The following is a 22,681-nucleotide window of genomic DNA, read 5'->3' on the forward strand; positions in this document are numbered from 1 at the left end:
AGAAGGGAAAAAAAAAAAAGAAAAGGGAATTGCCGTCTCTCCACACCTGATCCTGAGCACGCGTCCAAGTCGCTGGTGTGCAGGGGAGATGTGGAGGCCGACGCACTGCGAGCACCGTTGGATCTGCTCAGCCGCTGCGACTGCAGCTGGCTGATGGACTCTTCCAGGCTCTCCCTGAGCTGGTGCAGGAAAGGTAAATGACAATAAAGGCATTAAGAATAAAACAAAATATTCAAGGAAAATAATGTGTCGTACTTTATAAAATAAAAATAAAAATACAACACAGTCCAATATAGAATTCAGAACTTCCAAATATTAACGTTAGGCAGCGACTTGGCTGACACTAATCTAAGAAATGTTTCATTGAAATACAAGTGCCCTCTGTGATGTCACAAAGGGCAGACTTCCAGAAATGTTTTTAAATTAACTTTCTTCAAGGCGAATCAAGCAATAAAAGTCATCAATGGACATCTCATTATTTGAGAGTTCACTGACAAGCTATGCTAAGGTGCACTACCAGTCAAAAGTTTGGACACATAATGGTTTAATGTTTTTTTTCTTTCATTTTCTTGACTATTTACATTGTAGGTTGTCAGTTAAGGCATCAAAACTATGAAAGAACAAATATGGAATAAGAATTAAACCAAAAAGTTTGAATAACTCAAAAAGGTTTTATATTTAAGATGATCCAGAATAGCCACCCTTCATATAAAATATATATAACATAACATATCTTTTCCCACATTAATCCACGTCTTGGTCACATATTTGATGTCTTCAGGATGTATCTACAGTGTAGAAAGTAGTCAAAATAAAGAAGAAACACGTGTGTCCAAACTTTTGACTGGTAGTGTGTGGTATTGTACAGTCGGTGGTCCGACCAGTGTCATTGCCTGGGCTTGATCGTCTGTGTGATCCCTGTACTCTCCCAGCATCTGGTCCACTTTGGACAAGTTCCTGCTGGTGTCCTACCAGGGAGGGGCAAAAAAAAATAAATTCTTATTATCTTGTTTAATATCTGATCGACATGACGTCTTCTTCCTGACGTGTAATACCTTTAACGTGCTGGCCAGCGTGCTGATTTTGTCCGAGATGTCTCCGTCTTGACCTCCATCTGCACTCCCGCTGGCTCTGCCCCTCGACCTGTGGTGGGCATCACGCCCACGGGGCCGGTGCGCACGTCCGGTCCGGTCGTACGACTCCGACCCGCTTGACGTGTTCATAGTTTGGCCAACGGCAGGTTTCAGTTGACTAAAGGCAGACTATCAAACGCCTGGCGACTGGTGACCAGCACCGGCGTCATCTACGGAAACGGCACAACGTCCGCTGCGACGTCCACTTAAGCAGATTAACGCACGCAAGGGTCCGATTGATGCATTTCCTTGCGATAAATACTTTGGGCTTAGTTAGCAAAAGCTGCATGGCGGACAAATGAGGCTTTCTGCCTCACACAGGAACTCGACTGAATCGGTCTTGTGCCTCATAAATCACTGAGTCGCTCATTGTTTGTCGCGTTTGATTCCTCTTGCAGCGGCTAGCAACAAGTGGAAGTTCTGATTCTAAGCAAGCTAACACAAAGCTAAACACAGCTAAATTGTTTAGCCTTGTGGCAAATACCGTGAAAAGTACTGAAAATTCCAAACGTCCAAAATGGTCAGGAACAGACGCATACCAGCAGTTAATATGTCCAAAAGCGAGTTGCGTGTTCACGGGTAAACGCAAGAGCCAGTGCCAGCTATTCTGTGCTATGGCAACTTGAACTAACCGCGTCGGAGCAATAAAAACAAGCGAGCACGGTGAGCCGCACGGCATGCCGGGAAATGTATTCCGTCGACTCGACAGACGGCGTTACAGCGCAGCTTTGATAAACTACATTGTCCAAAAGAATGCATTTAGCGCCTGTGTTGCCGCTCATCAGGTGGAAAAAAAAGTAAAAGTTTTATCTTAAAAATAAAGACAAAGAAGAAAAAACAAAACAAATACATGAAAACAAAACAAAAACAATGTAATGTTTTAATCAGCATATAAGCTATTGTATGTGGTTTATTTAGGTCTAATTTTTCCACTAACGTAAAAATAAGATGTATTACAATTTCTCCAGTGTTTCAAAGACATTGATTTGTCATTAATCGAGCCTTGATATTGAACAACGAGCATTTTTTTTTCTTTCTTCAAACGTCTGGATTGCACTGTGCAACTCATAAGTTCCACCCTCCTCCAAAACTGAAGACCACCTCCAAATCCAGCACGAGTCCTGAAGCATCATGAGCTCCTGCGGCCCCTGTGCGCAAACCTCACAGTGCGCAATGCTCCTCCTTGCAGCTACCTGTGGATTCTTTTTTCCTTAGAAAGGAAATTCCGCACATTAATGTTTAACCCTTTTGTCTTATTTTCTTGAATTAAACTGGATCCAAACATTTTTATTTTATTTTTGGACACCGAGTGGAGCTCTGCAGTGACAAACTTCGCTCCTGTTGCTTTTTTTTTTTTTTTTTTTTATCTTTATCTCTGAGGCCAACCAATCCAGCGATGCAGGTGATAACGTGCGCGCTGTTGACGCTCTTCAGCCTGCGTGCCAGCGCCCGAGCGTCGAAGGCTGTCGATTCCTGCCCTGCCGTGTGCGAGTGCAGCGAGTGGATGAGCCGCACCATCTCCTGTATCGACATTGATATTCTGCCCAGGTTCCCGGCGAGCACGGAGATTCTGTGAGTAGTAGGCGTTCAAAAAAAGAGAAGAATATCCAGGCGCATCTGTGAAAGGCGTTTGTGCTGTTTTTTTTTTCTTCTTCTCTTAAGCCATGCATTTTAAATAAGTGCTCTTAACCCCCGAGAAAGAGAGGGGAAGAAAAAAAAAATCATTATAATATCACGATTATTCCTTCAAAGTGTTCCCAGAGGGACCAGAGGGCTGTCTGTGATCTTAAGTGGTTATTCCATTTCAAGGTATTATTATTATTCTGTGTGTGTGTGTGTGTGTGTGTGTGTGTGTGTGTGTGTGTGTGTGTGTGTGTGTGTGTGTGTGTGTGTGTGTCCCGGTGTTACTAACAAGCCCTGTTCCAGTTGTCAGAGTGACTTGTGTTCCTAATGCAGTGTGAAATGAAGCCAGTCTTTGAAAGGCATGAAAGGCGCGCACGTGCGCGCACTCACACACTCACACACATACGCACGCACGCACGCACACACACACACACACACACACACACACACACACACACACACACACACACACACACACACACAACTTATTAATGTGTAATAACTGGAGAGCGCAAATTAATAGCAGCAATGAGCCATTAACTTCTGTTATTGATGCACGGCGCAAAATGAACAAACCGCAATTAGAAAGTGATAAAATGCAGCGGTTGGGGTGCAGTGTTTGCCAGAGTATTTTATTGTGTTATTTTAATGTCTCTAATATAAATGCAGAGATGTGTGTGTGTGTGTGTGTGTGTGTGTGTGTGTGTGTGTGTGTGTGAGGGGGGGGGGGGGGGTGTTCCACTTATTAGACCGCTTGCCCTTCTAATTAGCTCTCGTACAGTTTACTCAGCAGACTGTGTGATGCACGGCGGCCCGAGTGGCACGTTTGTTGCTTTTGAATTGAAAATAGCACAAACTTAAACTTAAACTGCTTTTCCTAATTTGCGCTTTGAAGCCTGTTTTGAATGTTCCCCTGTGTCTCATTTATTGAAAGGCCTTTAAAAATAATAATTCCTTAGAAACTGTTTAAACACACCAACTCACATTTATTCAGTTAGCCTCAGCTTTGATGAACCTATTAACACGCACGCGAGCAATGCTAATGCTGGATCATTCGATGGTTGACACTCAGGGGTGTTTGCTTTCTCTCCCCCCTCTCTCTCTCTCTTGAAAATCCATAGCTAATAAAATTGCAATAAAACGTGGAAAAATAGGAATCCTTTTGACCCGTGGAACTAATCCGTGTCTGCGAGGGATCCTGGGAGCCGACATGATGTCATGTGCGGGGGTCAGCTCGGAGAAATGCAGCAGGGCTTCTCAACGCTTCCGAAATTGCTTTAGCGCGGCCTGAGAATTACGCAACAGCCGACGACATGTGCTCTTTTTTTTATTTTTTATTGAGTGACGGAAACACATGCAGCCTTTGTCGCATGTGAAAGTTTGGGAGTTTTGCTGAGATGCATTATGCTGGGAAAAAAAGGTTGTTGTTTTTTTTTTTACTCAAAATAAAGAGCCAGTAGATTTCTTTTTTTAAAAATTTAAATGAAAGTACTTTAATTTAGTTTATATTAATAGTTTTGGAGCAGGTGTGGTGAATTGCATAGCGCTAGGAGAGGCTGTCTGGCTTTTTTTCTCTCTTTTTTTTTTTTTTAACTCGACTCCACAGTAAATCCAGCCAGTGGCACTCTTTCTCGGGCAGAATTGAGGTCAGTGACATGTTGATCCGTCCAAAGATGAACCCATCAAATGCTCACTGATGACATTCAGAGCCGCGACGGCTGCACCACTCCGGGGACGGTGCGTGTCTGTCCACCTGCTGGTCTGTCCCGATTGAAATGTCTCAAAAGAGTGCACAGAATCGTCCAGCCGATTCATTCATTGATTGTTTTGGTTTTTTTTGAGGTTGACATTTTGGGGCAAAGTCTCCCAGCGTCCAAAAGGGTAGCAGACAGATCCTTGTCTGAAGTGGGCGAGTGGACACAGTAGGGCTCTTTGCATTTTGCGTGTTTACTAAAGCCCGACGCTGTGGCATAAGGCGCAATAACAGCGGTTTGCTTGGTCGCATTCTGCAGCCTCAACACGAAATGTCTTCAAGTCCTTTGCAGAGGAACCGCCGAGCATGCAGGAGTCAAGCATTGGGCACACATGACGAGATCAACCAGTCTGAACACAGTCAGCAATAAGGCCTGATTACTGGAGACCTTGTCCGCACGTACCTGGGTATTTGAACAAGCTTCTTCTATGCATTATGGCTTTTCATCTACGTGCAAACAGATTTTAAAATTCACTAAAAAGGGCATTTTGAAAAAAAAAAAGGAAGTATTTTTTTGATTGCCTACACAATAATGTCAATGGCAGACAAGAAAAACACTTTTCACACACATTCAGATATATTTACATCTATTCTCCAAAGTGACCAAAGGTATCAGACGGTTGTGTTTTTCTAGGTGTTAAACTTTGTACTGCAGCTTTAGAATTAGGAATAAATCAACGTGGTCGTCATTCTCACACTGGTTACTGGCTATTGTTGTTGTTTTTGTTGAATCGGTCGTGTAAAGTTTCCACTTTTCTTCAGGCTTTTGATTGGCCACTTACTCTGAGAGCATGGCTTGTGTATGAAGTCAGTGTGGGCAAGATTTATGTATTTATTTTTTTTTTCAATATAGGGATCTTTTCTTTAAAATGACTTGAGGACAAACGAGGCCCAGCGGTTCTAAAGATAATCTTGGCAGATTCTCCGGAGCTGTGAAGTGTGGCGGCAGTGATTTTTGCCTCTCGGATCTGCTTGGAAGACCATCAGCTTCACCGCTGATTTGAAGTATTCACATTCTCTCAATTTGTGCGACAGGTTTTTTAGATTCCTGGGGGGGGGGACAGAAACGCGGTGGGGAAAAAATGACTGCAAAGGCCCTTTAAATTTAGCAATCAAGTGCTAAGCGGAGGCCTGAGAGTGAGGATCTGTTTTTCTTATCATGGTCTGGGATGTCCCCCCGTGCCGAGCGCAAGCCGTCACATTGAATTATCCTCCTGCCGCTGCCCCAATTCACAGGTGCGCGCGCTGCAATCATTCCTTCACTTCACATTCCTGTCCTGAGTTTACCCAGAATCCCCCGCCGGAGGACAGAGCGGCACCGCAGTCTGCCGCCGAGCAGCAGAGCGCCAGCCCCACTGTCAAAAATATCTGCCAGATAAACTTGAACTAGACGGTGAAAGTCTGATCTGGCTGTAAACACACACACGCACGCGCACGCACAAGCACACACACACCCTCGATTCTGCTGCTGCACTGATTTTAACTCGTCCTCCAGTGGAGGGCTACATTTATAAAGTATATTTTTTCATGCCTGTGAAAAGGAAAGTTGAAAAAGAAATCTGGTCAAATTCTATTGAATTAATAAACAGCCTCAACTCTGCGCGGACAGTGATATTATTCTTTGAAAGTAACAGAAGGCACAGAATAATTTATCGTTAAAGTCGATCCTCCTTTTTCGGATCTTTATTCTTTCATCCCGGCGTGATTTCCAACAAAGAGAAAAGGGCCATAAACAAGAGGGTGAAACCAGCACCTGGCGCGGTGGGGTTGTTTGTGACATCACAAAGGGGTGATATCAGGACCAGATTGTGTTAGAACACACTTTTTGTAAATAAAGGATGAGATTTTATCATATTTATGAATGAATGTTGGTGCCTTATAAGGTTTCTTTTAAAGCTCTTTTTTCGCATCAACAGCTTTATTTAAATCCATACAATAACTTTGAAAATATAATTTTTTTTAAAGCTTTACAATTAAATAAATGTCTTTTTCAACTGTCAAAAAAAGTTTGAAACAGATTTTTTTTTTTTTTTTCAAAATGTGATTTGGACAGCAGACGTTGGTGTGAACCTGTGGATGCTAAGAGTTTAGAGTGTGTGTGTGTGTGTGTGTGTGTGTGTGTGTGTGTGTGTGTGTGTGTGTGTGTGTGTGTGTGTGTGTGTGTTTGTGTTTGCACTTGTCGAGGCTGCTCCATGTGTCACTGGGACTACGAGTGGTGCAAAGCAAAGCGCAGACGCGGCGAAGGAGTCGCCGTAGCGTGACTGCCGACTGCGCCTGGACGATGCCTTCAAACGCAATATTGACTTTTTACAGCACATTTCTCAAACACCCCAAGAGTTCCATTTGAGAATAATTAAAGTGGAGTGTGTGCGGGGAGTGCGGGGGTGAGGAGTGGGAGGGGGGCTTCAAGGGGAAAGAAAGAAGGGGAGACAAAAAAAAAAAAAAAAGAAGCTCGGCAGCTCCGGTCTTCCATAAACCCCAGAATGTTATTTGGATTGGAGTTTGAATTCGCTGGTGATGCTTGCTGTCCCTCAACCTCTCTGCTAATACAGCCGCCTGATGAGTTGGATTCTAATCCCGTTCCCTGACTGGTAACAGATGAGCGCTGGCATTAATTGGGGAAATAAGATTTGAGAAGCATTTGTGAACCCTTGCTGAATAACACTGGAAATACTGACTGTTTTCTGAGCTGCGTGTTTGCACCGAGGGATCACACGGTGGAAATTGTTACCGTTCACGATTTACTCCCGGCAACGGTGGCTAAATGTGTTCATGGGACCCATCAGTTGGCTTGCAAATTTTTTTATTTTTTTATTTTTTTTTATGTATCCCTGGCCTGTATTCCAACCAATCTCAGATCTTTATTTTTCATCCCAGACACCGACTCACCGCTTAAAGAAAAAAAAAAAAAGTTTCTGGAAAACAGCACATTTGCTCCAATTTACTAAAATATTTTTTAGTTTTCTGCTAAAACGAATGCGTTTGTTCAGAAGGGGATGAAAACAAGGCGGCTCCAACTGACTGGAGGTGTGGTTAAAAAGCTGGGAGAATTGTCGATGAGGTCAAGTGCTCTTTGTGACATCACAAAGGGTTTGACGTTTAGATTGTTTCAGTACATAAGTTCTGAATAGTGACGCAGGCAACACACTTTTCTAATTTCTTAGGAATTTAGGCTACAGACACAGAATGTGCTGGAAAATGCTGATGAATTAAAAATGTCTTGAGCCCGATGGGGCCGTTAGACCGAGAATGAAACCAGTAGAAATCACTGTTCAGCACATCCGGCTTTTATCTCAGTTTTTCCGGCGGAACAAATTGATGTGCGATTACAACCTGAACAAAGTATAGACAGAAAAGACAGAAAGATTTTGACAGAAGAAAGCAGCAACGACTTCCCACTTTCCGCAAAACCAAGGGTGCAACGCGGCCAAATGGGACAACGTCGTGGCAAACACAGTCACGTTGTGGATCCAATCCCTGTAATGTCATGAATTACGCGGCCTCTCACCACTTCAAACCCAATTCCCACAGCCTGTTTGTTATTCTTGGGGGTTCTATCCAAAATGACAAATTGAAGGGGAGCACCTTCCTCCTCCTCGTCCTCCTCGGGCGTCTGACGTGCCGGCTGGTCTTCTGCCGGCGGTCCCCAGAGGGAAAATACACACCGGTTATTTGGGTTAAAGCGCGGTGGAGGAGGCGGCTGCGGCAGCGACGTTGGAGCGGCGTGGTTCGGATGGGGGCGTTTGGTGTCGGCGGTCTGCTCAGTGTCTCTCTGTTTGTTTGAGCTTGTCAAAGCCTGTGTGCGTGGAGCGCGGGCTCCTGTTTCTACCGACTGACTCACCAAACGCCCCTCATCTCCAACACCCATGGGGCAAATAATAGACTTGAAAGTAGACTTCTGTAAACTCCCACTGTCACTTTTTCTCAATTTTTTTCAGATGGTTTGGATGTACGCTTATCCAAAGTTTCTTCTTTTAAGGCTGTCTAGCAACGATTGTTTATCATTTATTAATATGTTTAGTAATAATTTTAGGCAACCACCGAGAATTAAGAAAGTCCATCCTCTGCTTGTGCTTACCCCACGCTGATGATACCTCTCCCAGATGAAAAATCTTTCATAAAAAAAGAAATCAGTTTTAGTGGGAAGCCAAAGCATCTTTGCAGGAGGCAGTAAACAAGGGGCTAAATATGCTACTTTATGTACATCTTTTGATACGCGAGATAATTAGAACGTCCCACCAATGTCTAGGATAAAAAGTAAGAATGTGAAAAAAATATAGGGGGATTTAAATCATTATGTATTCCATTGTACCCAGCTATGCAAGAAATTTAGGATTACTATCGCAGGCAACAATTTGAAACTGCAACCTGTAGCTGCAACATAGGGCTGTAATTCATCCTGCAATAGTGCAGAGTTCCATTCTGGTCCATGTATCACAACCTCAGCCCTTAACCTTTTCCCCAAACGTTATCCTAAACAGCCCCAGACTTTGTTTGATTTGGCTGCCAGCTGCAGGTCCAGTCCAATCCAACTCTTTGGTCTTTGATTTTTTTTTTCTCTCTCTCCTATCTTCTTGGAAGAGCTGCCTCACCATTTGCTTCAAATAAACCTTTCACCTCATTCAAAAATGTATCATTGTAGAGACTCAATTCTTTTATCCGCCCCATGTTCTCTTTCACCTTGCAAGTTGTATCCAGAGAGGTAAATGAAATGCTACAAGCAGACTCGGTTTCAAAATTATGAGCGATGACATGATCCTACATCCGTTCTGACAGCTTTTCAAGATGCCAGATAGCATAGTACTCCAGAACCTTTACTAAAGTTGTGAAATTGTACCTGTCACGTTTAAAGTGATTTAAAGCTACGAGTGGACAACTTAAATCTCTGGCCAGGACACAGTTAGCATAGCATAAAGAGGAGAAAAGAAATGCTAGTCTGGGTCGGTTCATCTATTAGCCTCAAACATGTGCCAGGTGAAATGTTATCCGTGCTGGGAAACTATTAGTCAACTATTAGCCATGGTATTTTCTGCCATTTAATGGAGACGCTTAGCTAGCAAGCTGAGTTGTCTGGTTGTGTGCTGCAAAACAAAATACTCAAAATTATGCATCCTTTTATGACAGAAATCATTAAACAGCTGGCGGTGCAGAGAAATATTCCTGGTGACAAATAAAATTTCCCTCCTTTTTTTCCTTAACCAGATGGCTTTTCGAAACCCGACTGTCAACGGTGCAAGCGGACGCCTTTTCCAGCATGGCCAACATTTCCAGGATGTGAGTGGCGATTCGTCCATGTGAATTAATAGTCTTGTGCACTGTTTTCAGCAATTGACTTTGATTCACTTGTTTTCTCCCCACCGCTTTGCCAAGAAAAACCAAAAAACCCCAACTGAAAAAGCTGGCTCCAAACTAGCCTTCTCCTGTCTACCGCCCAAGCAGATGATATCCTCTCTGTTTAGTATCACCGCTGGCTCCTAATCACACCTGGAAGCTCCAAAACATTCCATCAGCAGGAATGTCCAAACCCCGCTTCGACCACAGTGGGGTTTGGACATTGTGCCGGTATTCCAGCACTGCCTTCATGGGTGTGTGAGTTGATTTTAAGATTCCCAGTATGGGGTGAAGCCCGTGTGTAGAGGTAAAATATACACCGGTGCCTCGATCCGTCTCACTCCAAGTCATGCGTGAAGGGACGTTTTTACAAAGTCCGACTAAGACACGAGACACCAAGTGCATCTACATTTTAGATAAAATGATTAAAACAGTCCATTGACTATCAGTCGAAGGGTTAATTGTCATGAGGAGCTTTGATCACACAGTCCAATCTGCCTGAAGGCAAAATATTTCATTTGTTTGGTTCATAAGTAAGTCATTTAGCTCCGAGGGCGATTATTTTAAGAGCATACTTGTCTCCAAGCACCAACACATGGGCGCAGGGCGACTGATTCCTGGGTAATGTATATGTCGAGGTGCATTCCTGTAAAATTGCCCTGCGACTTTGGCAGATTGATAAATTCGGGAAGGAGTTCCCGGCTTTTTGGGATCGTTTTTCGTAGCCACGCGTTTCAAAGTGGTTTATGAAAACACCTCTTGGATTTCACCGACAGCACTGCTGGCACACTGCTTCCTTTCTTACATGCCAGACAGGTGGTAGAAAGTAAACTTTTCCCTTTTTTCTTTCGCTATTTAAAAGACAATATGTGCGTTACACTGAGTTTGAGATTCCTGTATTTTCCCCTTCAGATATATGTATGTGGATGAGACTCTGCGGAGGCTCGAACGGCACTCGTTCTACGGCCTGAGGAAAATCACGCACATGTAAGTAACTGAAGGTTGGAAAAAAAATACCTTAATAAGTAAAGGTGCGCTCTTTATTGATCTGGATTGACTGAGCTGCTGCTTTCGAGAGGGCCAGATGCTTCATTTTGAGGCTCGCCGGCAGCAAAAGGAAGCGCAGGAGAAACACATTACAATCTAATTTCTCTCCTCCGTTGCGTGGCACCACTGAGTGCTACTCATTGTTGCAGGGTGAGGCAGCGCGTAAGCCCTTAGCTGCAATTAAAGGAGAGCTGAAGGAATACCCCTGCCGTGGGATCGGCGCGTGCAAGCTGTGTCTAACCCAAGTTGGAAACTGCCTGGGCCAATCACGTTGGAGCAGAGAGGCCCGAAGACCATCCCGGTTCTTTGTCTTGTTTATGATGAACCTTTACACGCGGGTTCATGCATTTTCCAGCACCTGATGCGCTACTTGTGCGGCCATGAATGATACATGAATGGTTTGAGCCAAGTTTGCGCCACTTCAGGCGCGGGCAATTTGTTTGCTACTCTTCAAACGCTCAGTTAAATTGGTGGCGGTGCGCAGCTGTTTAAGAGAGTGGCTGTAATTAGCCACTAGGCTATCATTTGACTGTCATGTTTACTTTAGTTGTCCCTCTTCCCAGATGTCAAAATAAAGACAGAAACGCTAATTCGTCCTGCTGGCTAAGGGCTGTATCTGTGCTTTTGACGGTGTATTTTGGCTGTCCGGGGGCCTATTTTGCCACTGATTGGCGCGGCGCTACACATCAGATAATGGCATCTCTCTCAGGTTTCCTTCAGGGTCAGACACAAATTAATGCCCCACTTCCTGTCGGCGGCTTGAGGCCAACGGCAGCTGCAGGTCGAGGACTGCAGCCGGAGCTGAGAATTCACACAGTGCTGAGGTTGTGTATCGCGCCGCCATTTAGATGAACCGCAGGGTTTTAGGTATTTATTTCTTCTCCATTTTTTTTTAATCAGGAAGCAATTATTTTTGGGCACTTCTCAGTTTTGGTAAATGCTTCAATCTGTGTCTAATGCGCTCAAGAGTCCACATTTCAATCAATTTTTGGAAAAAATCCCTTAAATCCAAAAGAGTCTACTTTAACTTTGCCTCGGCAGCTTGTTTGCAGCATTCATGTTCTTTCTTGAAATGAATAGATGTGAGATTCTCATAAACCTTTTCTGGTTGCAAATTTCCCCGGCCTGATGCCAGGGGAAATAAAAACTCTATCTTTGGCAACCCCAGCTGCATAAAAATTGATGTCAAAGAAAAATCTCTTCCCATTGGTCATGTCTGTCCAGCCATCTGGAGTTCAAAGAGTTGTGATGGATTCAAGGTCCTGGTAGCCTCACCGCTTTGGCTTGTAGAGCGATGCCTCCTTGATGTTCTGTAATCTCTCTGTTTTAAACAATTTAGTGATTATAAGAGGCAATAGCATATCGTTTAGAGGCGTGGCTGCATAAGAGTCATGCACTGAAAAAATGAACCACACCCGGCCAGATACTCTTTACCAAGAGTGGCCAGGTGCTTGCTGGCGTGGCCTCAAACAACAGACAGAGTTGTCCGTTCCGAGACTAGGTCATCCCTGAACCTTGCAAGGCAACGGATAGCTGAAGGTTCTATTCTGAAATCTCACACAGCCATCTTGCAGAGCTTGTGGCAGAAGCATTAAGCGACTGCCTCGAGCTGCCTCACATACCACAGAAGATGCAGATGTAAAGGAAGGTAAACTAGAGACGGGCTAGCTGCTGCGGACGGCATTTGCACAAACTGAATTTCTGTCAAATTTAGAAAGCGTTTTTGCATTAAATGAAGAATAAAGAACGCCACCGAAGACTTTCTTTGGTGGAAAAGACATTGTCCCTTCACTGCCGACTGACTTTGGCCAAGAACTTCATTAAAAGTGCAACGCATTGATTGCATATGTCCAGATTACTACCACCACCGCTGGCACTAATATGTAGCTTCAGTCTCATCCCAGCCAGCTGGCAGTAAGCCAATGTAGACAGTTTTAATTTCTGTAGAAGGTATCGTATGTATTTTTTGTTTGTTTATTTCACTGCCATGCCACAGGGGGGCAGCACAGGGTGCGGCTCCGGGTGTGTTTGGACCACAGGGAGATTCTAAAGTTTTTGGCATGAACACACACTGAAGCAAGTCAAATGAAAGTATAAGTATAATGATTTTGTAATCATCACAATGGTGCTCATTCACCACAGTGACTGACCAGAACTGCATACGACCACTTTAGGTTGACTCACAAGAGGTCCAGTTTGATTGGGATGATAGAGACTTGGTCCAATCTTCACCCCAAAGTAGTTTCCTTTTCCAGACTTTTTTAATTAATGGGTTGATCCAGAGATAGATATGTGTAATAAATCCAATGGATTCGCTGAACATTTTGTTTGGCTTGTCTGGTCAGGTTAACCTGAGTAACCAAAATAAAACTATCTGGCCTCTTCAGGGCTAATTATTCCTTCACGCATATCTTGACAAGGTTACCTACCACGTTTTTTTTATTTTTTTATTTTTTTCCTCCAGAATAATATATACTCACAGCATTTTGCTTTGTTTTTTCCAGAGAGATTCGAAACGCAAGAAGTCTGACCTACATTCACCGAGAGGCCTTTAAAGACCTCCCGAACCTCAAATACCTGTAAGACCGAGTACTGCTTTCTCTTTCGCCTTTGTATTTAAAAAGTATTGATGTCTGGAAAGAATTTAGTCATGGCAATTTATTAACATCGAGTGCATGCGCAGACGTAGGGCCAAGTCAACTTTGGATTCCTCCTGAGTTTAATGCAGCGTAAAGGGCCAGAAGCACATAGAGTTTCTGGACTGAGCATAAAGACATCACAGGTCAAAACAATTTATGACCCAGACAGAATACATGGATTCTAGCAGAAAGCATGTTTGGCCAAAGGTCTGCTACGTGATGGGCAATTCTCACTTGAATTACACAGCAAAACGAGTGCTGACACCTTTTGAAACATTTTGTATGTCCTGTATTTGTACGCTCTCTTTCTGTTTAGGGGAATTTTCAATACTGGTCTCACTGTCTTCCCCGACTTGAGCAGCATCCGCTCTGATGACGTGAACTTCATACTGTAAGTGGCAATAACTTCACAACTTATAAAACAGACACACTGATCAATATTTGGGCGGCATCATTCCCCGGAACATTACCCTATTACAGACCAATACAGCTGTCATAATAACCGCTATCAGCTTCCCCTGTGCACTTCACACTCATGAAGATGGATGGCTCCTTGCTCTGCAAAGGGACATCCTGGGCTTCCTTAATATTTGGGTTGTCACAAAGAAGAATGAAAGGGCACTTACAGAAAGAAGAGATCGCGTGGAGCGCCGAGTGTGTGGTCTCAAATCTGAGTAACGCCGCCGCTAACAAGACACTTTTCCGTTAGAAATCGGATTGCGCATTATTGACACAGCGTTTGCACCCTATGTCTGTGTGTATGCAAGGGTGCCTTATTTGCCGTTTGGACTCAATAACCATCCGTCATTCCGAGAATAACTGCGCGGGCACATCCTCGCGACACTCGCTAATTTAATATTCCTCCTGAGCCGCACCGCTTCGGAGCGCCTCACCACCGCAGCTCCACTTTTGACGTCCTCTTTCATCCTCTGCAGGGAAATTGTTGATCATCCCTACATCACCGTGATCCCGGCCAACTCATTCCGTGGCATCACCAACAACGTCCTAACAGTGTAAGCCATCTGCATGCACAACGTCACCTCCCATGATTGTTTCCAAAAAATGTAATTCTATAGATTTCAGGTAATAGGTATATTTAGCCCTCTGTTTACAGCCTTCAGAAAAAACACAGGGTGCTTTGAGACCTTTCAGCAATTGATACAAAACACATTACAAGTACTGTCACTTTTTTTTTCTGATAAACTAAACCTCTAAATAATCGCCACTGGCAAAGGAGACTGCATAATTTTAAAAACATTTTTTCCACCCTTAACTCATGTAAATCTCACCAAGGCACCAAAAGCTATTGCACAGCCAGAACACAACACAACAGGGAAATGTATGTGGCCAAGTTCTGGCAGGCCTGGAAGTGGGTCTGCAATTTTTAATCTGCAAAACAGGATGTTACGGACGCTGCTGGTCAGGCGGTGAGGCCGCAAAATTGCACCGACCTCACCATAGCACGTAAAAATACGCTAAGTAAGTACTTATCTCTGTGGCTGTTGAGCAGATATCGGCGGAGCCTGCCCACATGGAAAATGTTTTCAATTGCTCGATAGCGGTTCTTGAGTCTGAAGCAACAACGGAGTCCGCTTCATGTGGAAACATCTTCTCTGTTTTTGCCAGAATGCTGTATGGAAACGGCTTCCGAGAAATCCATCATCATGCCTTTAACAGGACCAAGCTAGACCAAGTGTAGGTATTTTCTACCATATATGGTCTGTAAAAATGGTTAATAACTTGATTCAGTATCTGTAATAGTAGTTTTGCGAACTTTAGGGACATGTGTTTGGCACGTGTGGGCCCATTCCCAGACCACCTTATTGCAGTTGTAGCATGAAAAAAGGGCAGGTTCGCCACTGTTCCCATGTGAAAGTGTCTATGCAGAGGAGAAAATCAGGACACCCTTTTTAAAGTTTTCCCCCTGCCTTACGCTGACGTTGGACCCTTGGTCCTTTGTCATAATGGAAGAAATCAATTTCACACTGTATTCAGTTGCCTCAGGTGGATACTTCATAAAAGGACAGGATGAGAGCCCTGCATATTCAGGATATGAGGTATTTATGATATCAGTTTAAGACCCATTTCCCCTTTTGCAACCCCACACACATGCCGGGTCCTTAGGAGAGCCTAATTAAGCCATCAGACTGTGACTAGCGAGTTTTCGCATATAGATGTTTGTGTTGGCCACTGATCTGCTCCAAAGGGGGGAAGTGAACCCAGAGCAGCCTGACCAAGACAAACATCCCCGTTGCATGTTCATTATCATTATTATATTTTAGAGCGATTCAGCCTCATGTTTAGTGAGGCAGTGTCGTATGTAAAAAAAAAGAAAAGCACCATCAAATCACATTTGTTCCAAATTCACTCAACATGATTAAGCTGCAACTTCTTCTTACATTTTATCACTTCAAAAATGCAAGAAAACATGAGCAAAAAGTAAGCCATCACAAGGTAAAGGAAAGGGTACAATGCCATGCCTTGCCTTAGTCAGTGTGAAAATGCAAAGTTTGTCCTCTTAATATTTAAGATGTGCTTACCTTTCCAGAGACCTTCACAGGAACAGGTATCTCACCAAGATGGATGAAAGGGCTTTTGCAGGCACCATCAGCGGGCCACTGTTTCTGTGAGTACGCAGAAGTGAGGGCAATGCTCTTAAGATTCTGTTCTTTAAAAGTATAGCATCTTTAAATCTTGATGTGAATGCTTTAAAGCACTATGAGCATGAGACTACAGCTGTGTTCCGAATCACACACTGGTACTTCCATCAGTGTGCTTAAGATGCAGAAATGCACAAATCTTAAAAAGGACAGTGTGGTCCCAAATTGCACACTGCTGTTTTGCACTTAACATTTTGTTTTTTAATTCCTTTTGTAAATTCTGTTCTGTATGACGATTGTATGAAAGACTTTCGACTGTACATTAAGCAAACACATACCACCTTCACGCATGATTTAAATGTGCTTCCATAGCAAGGAGCTTGCAAGCTTGTTAACCGATACTAGCCAACCATTTACCTTTTGAGATGGTTGGATGTTTGTTTTTGCCACCAGACTTAATGCTAGGCCATTTACTGGATCTCTTGAGTCATCTGACAAACATGATGATGTGGTGATAGCTGTAATGACCAATGATGATTGAATTAAATTATAGTTTCCGTGTTGTGTTGCGGCTACAGTCACCCACTAAGCCTATTATTAAATAAGAACAGAGTTTAATTTCAGATTTCGCCAGATGTTCAGATTAGTAAACAAGACAAATGATCAGATTATTGCAAAATGGGACAGACGTTCAGGAAAAGGCACAAGTCAATCCTCTACAGCTGTGTCTTTGACTACAAAATATGTAAAGCATCTTGTGTGTGACTGTGGGGAGAACTGTCCCTATTATTGATAATATCATTCTTGAAAATTCTAAAGATGATTTCCAGATTTGAAAGCCACTTTTAAACCTCTACCACGGCTATCTGGTTCCTGTTTGACTCCGACCAAGCCATTAAGCGCCTGTAAGGTGAATGGGGTTTGCATTCCACTGTGGAGCCTGTCCTGAGTGAGTCACTTATTAGGTCATAAGCCAAACATCTGCAAATGACAAAATCAAGTGCTCTTTTTTTCACACTCTCACACAATGTGACCCATGAGGGGAAAGATAAACAGAAAGCAGAGATATTTGCAGAGCAAATGTGACTAAAAAAGAACAACTATTTTATTTAAAAAGCTAGATTTTAATTCAATCAACCAGAATACACAATGACTAAGCACTTCACTGGGTAAAAACAATAAAGATTGCTCAAGAGAACTTGGTGCTGCCTTGGTTGACATAGACATAAGGGGAAGGGTATGTATCTGGGTGTCCTGATGTTGTGATCCGACAAATATTGGTGGGATCAACAATTCCCTGCATGCCTTTTCGGGGTTGAGGTTGATCTGGTTTTGGCATGACGACTAAAAGCAAGAAAATACCACAAAGTAATGGGTTTAAGACGCATTGAGTAGGGAGCTCCAGAAAACAGATGGAAGGTACAGTTTAATCTGTACACTCTGTCTCGTCATATCTGGCAATTCAGATGATGTTCTGTCCCATGTTGTCAGCTGCATCAGGGCTCTTGCCCCAAATGTGAACCCAGCTGAGGATTTACTATTCTGTGCTATGGTCATATCAAGTTCCCTGTGTGTTGGAGAAAGCTGGATTACCTAATGGTATTTTAATGGTCTCAGTTGGTAATTTTCTCTTCCTGGAGAGATTAAGATAAGAAACAAACGTAAAATCCATCAGTTCCCCAAAACCTACACTAACCTCTCTTCAGAAGTGCTTAAAAGATGCAGCCAGCTGATCTACATTTGGTAAAAGTTGCCAGGGGAAATAAATAACAGTATAAACTAACTGATGTTGGTATAAAGCTTGCTTCTTGACTTTGGTTGTCAGGCCAACCAATTGCCATATCTACCTTAGTGTATATGTCTATTTTAATTTCCTTTTCTTTGTGAAGAGATGTGTCAGAAACGGGGATAGCCTCCCTCCCGACTACTGGAATGGATTCTCTCCGAGAGCTGAAGGCACGTGATGCCTGGGCCCTGAAGAAACTCCCCCCCATCAAAACTTTCAAGCACCTCACCAATGCCAACCTCACCTACCCAAGCCACTGCTGCGGGTTCAAAAATGTCAAAAAGAAACGGGGGTGAGCTCCTTTCTCAATTACGCACTTAGTCATAGAGTGTTCCCAGGAGTGCTGAGGCCATTTGGTGTCATCGCAAACACTTGAAATAAAAAGCATCCAACAGACTGCTCTTGTGGTGCTGGTTTTGTTTTTTGTGAATGAAAGTGCTACAGTGAGAGGGTATGGTGTGGATTTTGGCTGTAAAGCAAAAAAACTAAAGCAAATTTATGACGCGTTTACCTAAAGGTCGACACAGTTCTTTGTAATTAGTGTCAGTCACTGTTGTTAGTATAAGAATAAGGCTAACACGAGACTACTAATGATTGTTAAAATAATCTTTTTTCTTCAGAAGGAAAGAGCGATCGAGTTTGATTTAATACTTGGAGCTGCAGTACTCTAAATTGAAGCCATAAATCAAATTTGGAATGGCATTATTATTTAATGTGCCCCAATTAAACTTCTTCTCCTGCATATTTTTCAGCCCTTTGGAGGACCTCATCTGTAACCTCACAGCTCTCTATGACCAGCATCACAAGCGTTCTGTCGGTCACCTACAAATGCCCTCATTTCATGGAGACAGCGAGGTGAACCCAGTGCCAGACGACGAAGGCCACACAGAGGCCCAACAAGACTGGGGAATAGGGGACTTCCACAGCAGCCTCCATTACCACGCCTACTTTGGGGGCAAGCCAGATGAAGATGTGGGGTTTGGAGAGACCCTCAAAAATGCCCAGGAAGACACTGGCCAAGACTTTGACAATCGTTATGATTATGTGGCGTGTGAGGAGGGAGTGGAGGTGGCGTGTGCTCCAGAGCCTGACGAATTCAACCCATGCGAAGACATCATGGGTTTTGGCTTCCTGCGAGTGTCAGTGTGGTTCGTCAGTCTGCTGGCTGTTGTGGGGAACGTGGTGGTACTCTTGGTGTTGCTCACCAGCCATTACAAGCTGTCAGTCTCGCGCTTCCTCATGTGTCATTTGGCCTTTGCGGATCTATGCATGGGGATTTACCTGCTGCTCATCGCCTCTGTGGACCTCCACACGCGCAGTGAATACTTCAACCACGCCATAGGCTGGCAGACAGGTCCCGGCTGTGGACTCGCAGGGTTTTTTACTGTCTTTGCAAGTGAACTGTCCGTCTATACTTTGACGGTGATCACTTTAGAGAGATGGTACGCGATCACCTTTGCAATGCGGCTGGATCGGAAATTACACCTGCATCACGCTGCCGCTGTGATGCTCGGTGGCTGGATCTTCTGCCTGTTCTTGGCCTTGCTACCTCTGGTTGGGGTAAGCAGTTACCAGAAGGTCAGTATCTGTCTCCCTATGGACACGCAGTCCATAGTGGCGCAGGTCTACATCTTGTCAGTTCTGGTCCTCAACATTTTAGCCTTTTTTGTCATCTGTGCTTGCTACATCAAGATCTACTGTGCAGTGCACAACCCTCACTACCACTCTGGATCCAAGGATACCAACATTGCCAAGCGCATGGCAGTGCTCATCTTTACTGACTTCTTGTGCATGGCGCCTATCTCTTTCTATGCCATGTCAGCTGTGCTGGACAGACCACTCATCACTGTCTCTAACTCCAAGATCTTATTGGTGCTCTTCTACCCGCTCAATTCCTGTGCCAACCCCTTCCTCTACGCCATCTTCACCAAGGCATTCAGGGGGGATATATTCATCCTCCTGAGCAAGGTGGGCCTTTGCCAGCAGCAAGCCCAACTGTTCAGAGGCCAGACTGTCTCGTCAAAGGGCAGCAGTGGGACATCACAAGTCCGCAAGGACAAAGTTAGAAAAGGTGGAAGCATAGGCCAGGAAGAAGTGCCCATCCACCTCAAGAAATGCTCCGAACAGAGCAAGGAGCAGGCAGCTTTCAAGGAGAGAGGACCAGAGGAGAGCCACTGCCTGAACACGTGAGCCAAATGGCAAGTTAATGTTGTAAAGGGAGACAGGTTCAGGTGGGAGAGGAGAGGCCTTAAGGGGAAATCTGTTTGGGTACTTAACAGAAACCTCTAGAGTTTTGAATCTGCTTTCAAATTCAGGCCAAGTTCAGCTGTTTTTCCAATTTCAGCTGTGATGATTTTCTAGCGCCAGTTGTTGGAGATATCGAATGTCACCAAAGTTATGAGGTTCATTTTGTCATTTGCATTCAGAGCTCTTTGCTAGAAGAGCAAAGAGTTTTTGACAGAGTGATAAACATGAATTAAAACTTACACCTGTGTATTTTTCTATATGTTTTCTTCAATTAATGCAGCGCACATAGTTTAAAGTGACACCAGTGTAGTTTGTCCACCATAGTGCCACATTTTTGTTTTTTTACAACTCCTTGACAGGCAGCCATAGGAGTAGCATCACTGCCACAGAACCCCCAGCTGACCTGGTACAGGAATGTATATATCTTTCTAGTCCAGAAGTGCCATTCACCTTGTTACAACTCAATGAATTATTGTAATAACCATGAAAATTTAATTTTAAGGTAGGAAAATTGAATTATGTGGCTTTAATTTTTGCATTATATAGTTTCATATTAATGGGTTATTGTATTCGAGGACAGCCTGCTGGCTCAGTGCCGTTCACAATGAAAACTTTACTATGGTTTATAAATTAATAGAAAAACTTTATTAACCACTGTCTGTATGAAGTAAAACTATGAACTGGTTTTGCTAATGTATATTTCTGAAAGCTTCACTGTAAATAAACAAAAGTTTATCTGTGTAAACCATGTTGTCTGAATAGAACATTTTTACAGCGGAGGTAGTTTCTAGCTGACAGATGTGATTTAGCGCTATATTATAGTAAAAGTTGCTTTTAAAAAAAAATGTAGCCCAGGATTCTTATTTTGACTTCTTTCCAATTACAAAAAGTCAACAACAGACATACTTTGTGTATTAACAATTTTTACAGCCGGCTATGATTATCGCAAATATATATGCTCTTAAAGCCCCGTCTCTCCGCTGGAATGGAATGGTTGTTTTCTCAAGCATGACCGTGTTATTCTTATCCCTCTTATGGATACAAGTGGCTTACGCAATCAGCAGAGATAGCCTCGGCTTTCTCCGTGACAAGTGCGAGGCAAAGGCAGGCGAGGCTTTCAAAATGGAGAGTTGAGCCATGGAGAGCTGAGAGTTGTACCATATTAAGCCATTACGGGTTAAAGTGGACACCTTCTGTCAATGGCAGTTTAACATCTGGTTAGTGTTTTGTTACATCTGTTGGGTGACATTTTTTTCAATGAAATCTACAGATGAAGAGGGTTCAGGGGTAGGGAGGGACTTTCCAGGAAAGGGGCCCCGTTTCAGACAGATTTTAATTTTTATTACTGAGTCGTTGCGAGGATATTTGACCTGGCAGCATAAGAATGTGTCCATTTTTTTTTTTTCTTAAAGACTAACATTCCAAAGTCTGTATCACACTAATGTATTTTCCATGCATCAGTGCGTTAAAGGATGTCTCCTTTGATAAATAATAATAATTGTAATCATAATCGCAACAGCCCCTGCTTAGTATGTTCCAGTCCACATTATTTTCGGCTGAAAGTTTTCCAAGGCTTTACATCCATCCCTTCCAATCACCCATTAACCACAACCCACTGTGGATCCCTTCAAACGTTAAGCATTCAGAGCCGGTGCTTGATGTGCCTCGCTTCATTTGCGAGCATGTCCCTCACTTCCACTGCCAGTTAGCGTTAGCTCACAGTTGTTTCACAAGTGTCTGCGTGTCAGGGTTCGTAAAAATCAAAACGGCTGCACATTCGCGAGTTTTTCCCCCTCTCCAAAGATCCATCAGGATTTTCATAGAGCACATCACAGAATTTGAAGATGTGTGCACGCGGGATCATAACCTACAAGAGAGGAAAGATGGGGCCAAATGAACTGATTAAGACTTGGAGGAAATTTATTTGGACATTCTTCATGTAGCTGGTTCTCAGGCTTTTCTGATCATTCCTTGCTCAGTATTTCAAATAAACGCATCTCTGAGTCATTCCTCAAACAAGCACGGGCAGGAACCGAAAACGCAACACACCAAATTGGGTTGCTGAGGTCAAATTAAGTACAAAGAGAAAAGCACAACCAAATAAAGAAACTGGACCTTCTGTTTTTGCAGCTCAAGGAGGCAAAAGCATTCAGGTATCTGTCCGGTTAATCTCGTCGGGTCTGCGAAAATCCAAGCATTTTAAATTTTGCGTTATTTCGTGGGCCAGTAGGCATGGGCAATGCTCTCAAAGAGTCAAAGCCTTACCTCTCACAGAACTCTTGAATGTTTACTAGAGCGAGCCATGCAGTCTCAGCACAACTTTTCAGTGTCTCTTGTTTCAAAAGTGGATTCTCTTATGGGAAAACCAAATGGGTACCACAACATTAATTCCTGGTTAAACTGTATGGATAGGAGTACTTTTGGTAGCTATGCTAGGCGATGCCGACGGTAGATAGCCGGCTAATTTGAGTGCAACATTACCGATAGCAAACATTACTAACCCATATATATATATATATGTG

At 43.4% G+C, this 22,681-nt stretch overlaps 2 protein-coding genes across 9 annotated transcripts in view; one reads left to right on the forward strand and one right to left on the reverse strand.

Annotated features, from left to right (window-relative positions):
* Positions 1-1,863, reverse strand: part of cep128 (centrosomal protein 128) — a 38,185-nt gene extending 36,322 nt beyond the window's left edge. For 2 of the 8 annotated variants that reach the window (XM_076048338.1, XM_076048335.1), the window contains exons 1-3: positions 1,056-1,822; positions 882-968; positions 47-179 (exon numbers count right to left, since the gene is read on the reverse strand). In XM_076048338.1, the coding sequence (XP_075904453.1) occupies positions 47-179; positions 882-968; positions 1,056-1,223 (388 nt within the window). In that variant the 5' untranslated portion in view covers positions 1,224-1,822. Of the gene's footprint in view, positions 1-46; positions 180-881; positions 969-1,055 lie in introns of all 8 variants that reach the window. The other 6 variants (XR_012929163.1, XM_076048339.1, XM_076048337.1 and 3 more) reach the window with 6 other exon arrangements.
* Positions 1,864-2,529: 666 nt separating this feature from the next.
* Positions 2,530-20,925, forward strand: tshr (thyroid stimulating hormone receptor). Its single transcript, XM_076048327.1, has 9 exons — positions 2,530-2,705; positions 10,753-10,827; positions 13,392-13,466; positions 13,843-13,917; positions 14,462-14,539; positions 15,153-15,221; positions 16,075-16,152; positions 18,016-18,204; positions 18,665-20,925. Exons 1-9 carry the CDS (start codon positions 2,530-2,532, stop codon positions 20,100-20,102), a joined length of 2,253 nt encoding a protein of 750 aa, XP_075904442.1. The 3' UTR covers positions 20,103-20,925.
* Positions 20,926-22,681: the final 1,756 nt, after the last annotated feature.

Source organism: Nelusetta ayraudi, unplaced genomic scaffold (assembly GCF_046127955.1).
Source record: "Nelusetta ayraudi isolate G7.1 ecotype Tasmania unplaced genomic scaffold, CSIRO-AGI_Nayr_v1 ptg000100l, whole genome shotgun sequence".
In the NCBI taxonomy this organism is placed as follows: domain Eukaryota; kingdom Metazoa; phylum Chordata; class Actinopteri; order Tetraodontiformes; family Monacanthidae; genus Nelusetta; species Nelusetta ayraudi.

Coding starts and splice junctions, on each gene's coding strand:
- tshr (XM_076048327.1), top strand. CDS start 2,530: ATGCAGGTGATAACGTGCGCGCTGTTGACGCTCTTCAGCCTGCGTGCC. Junction 10,828..13,391: donor CTGAGGAAAATCACGCACAT/GTAAGTAACTGA, acceptor TGTTTTTTCCAG/AGAGATTCGAAACGCAAGAA. Junction 16,153..18,015: donor ATCAGCGGGCCACTGTTTCT/GTGAGTACGCAG, acceptor TTCTTTGTGAAG/AGATGTGTCAGAAACGGGGA.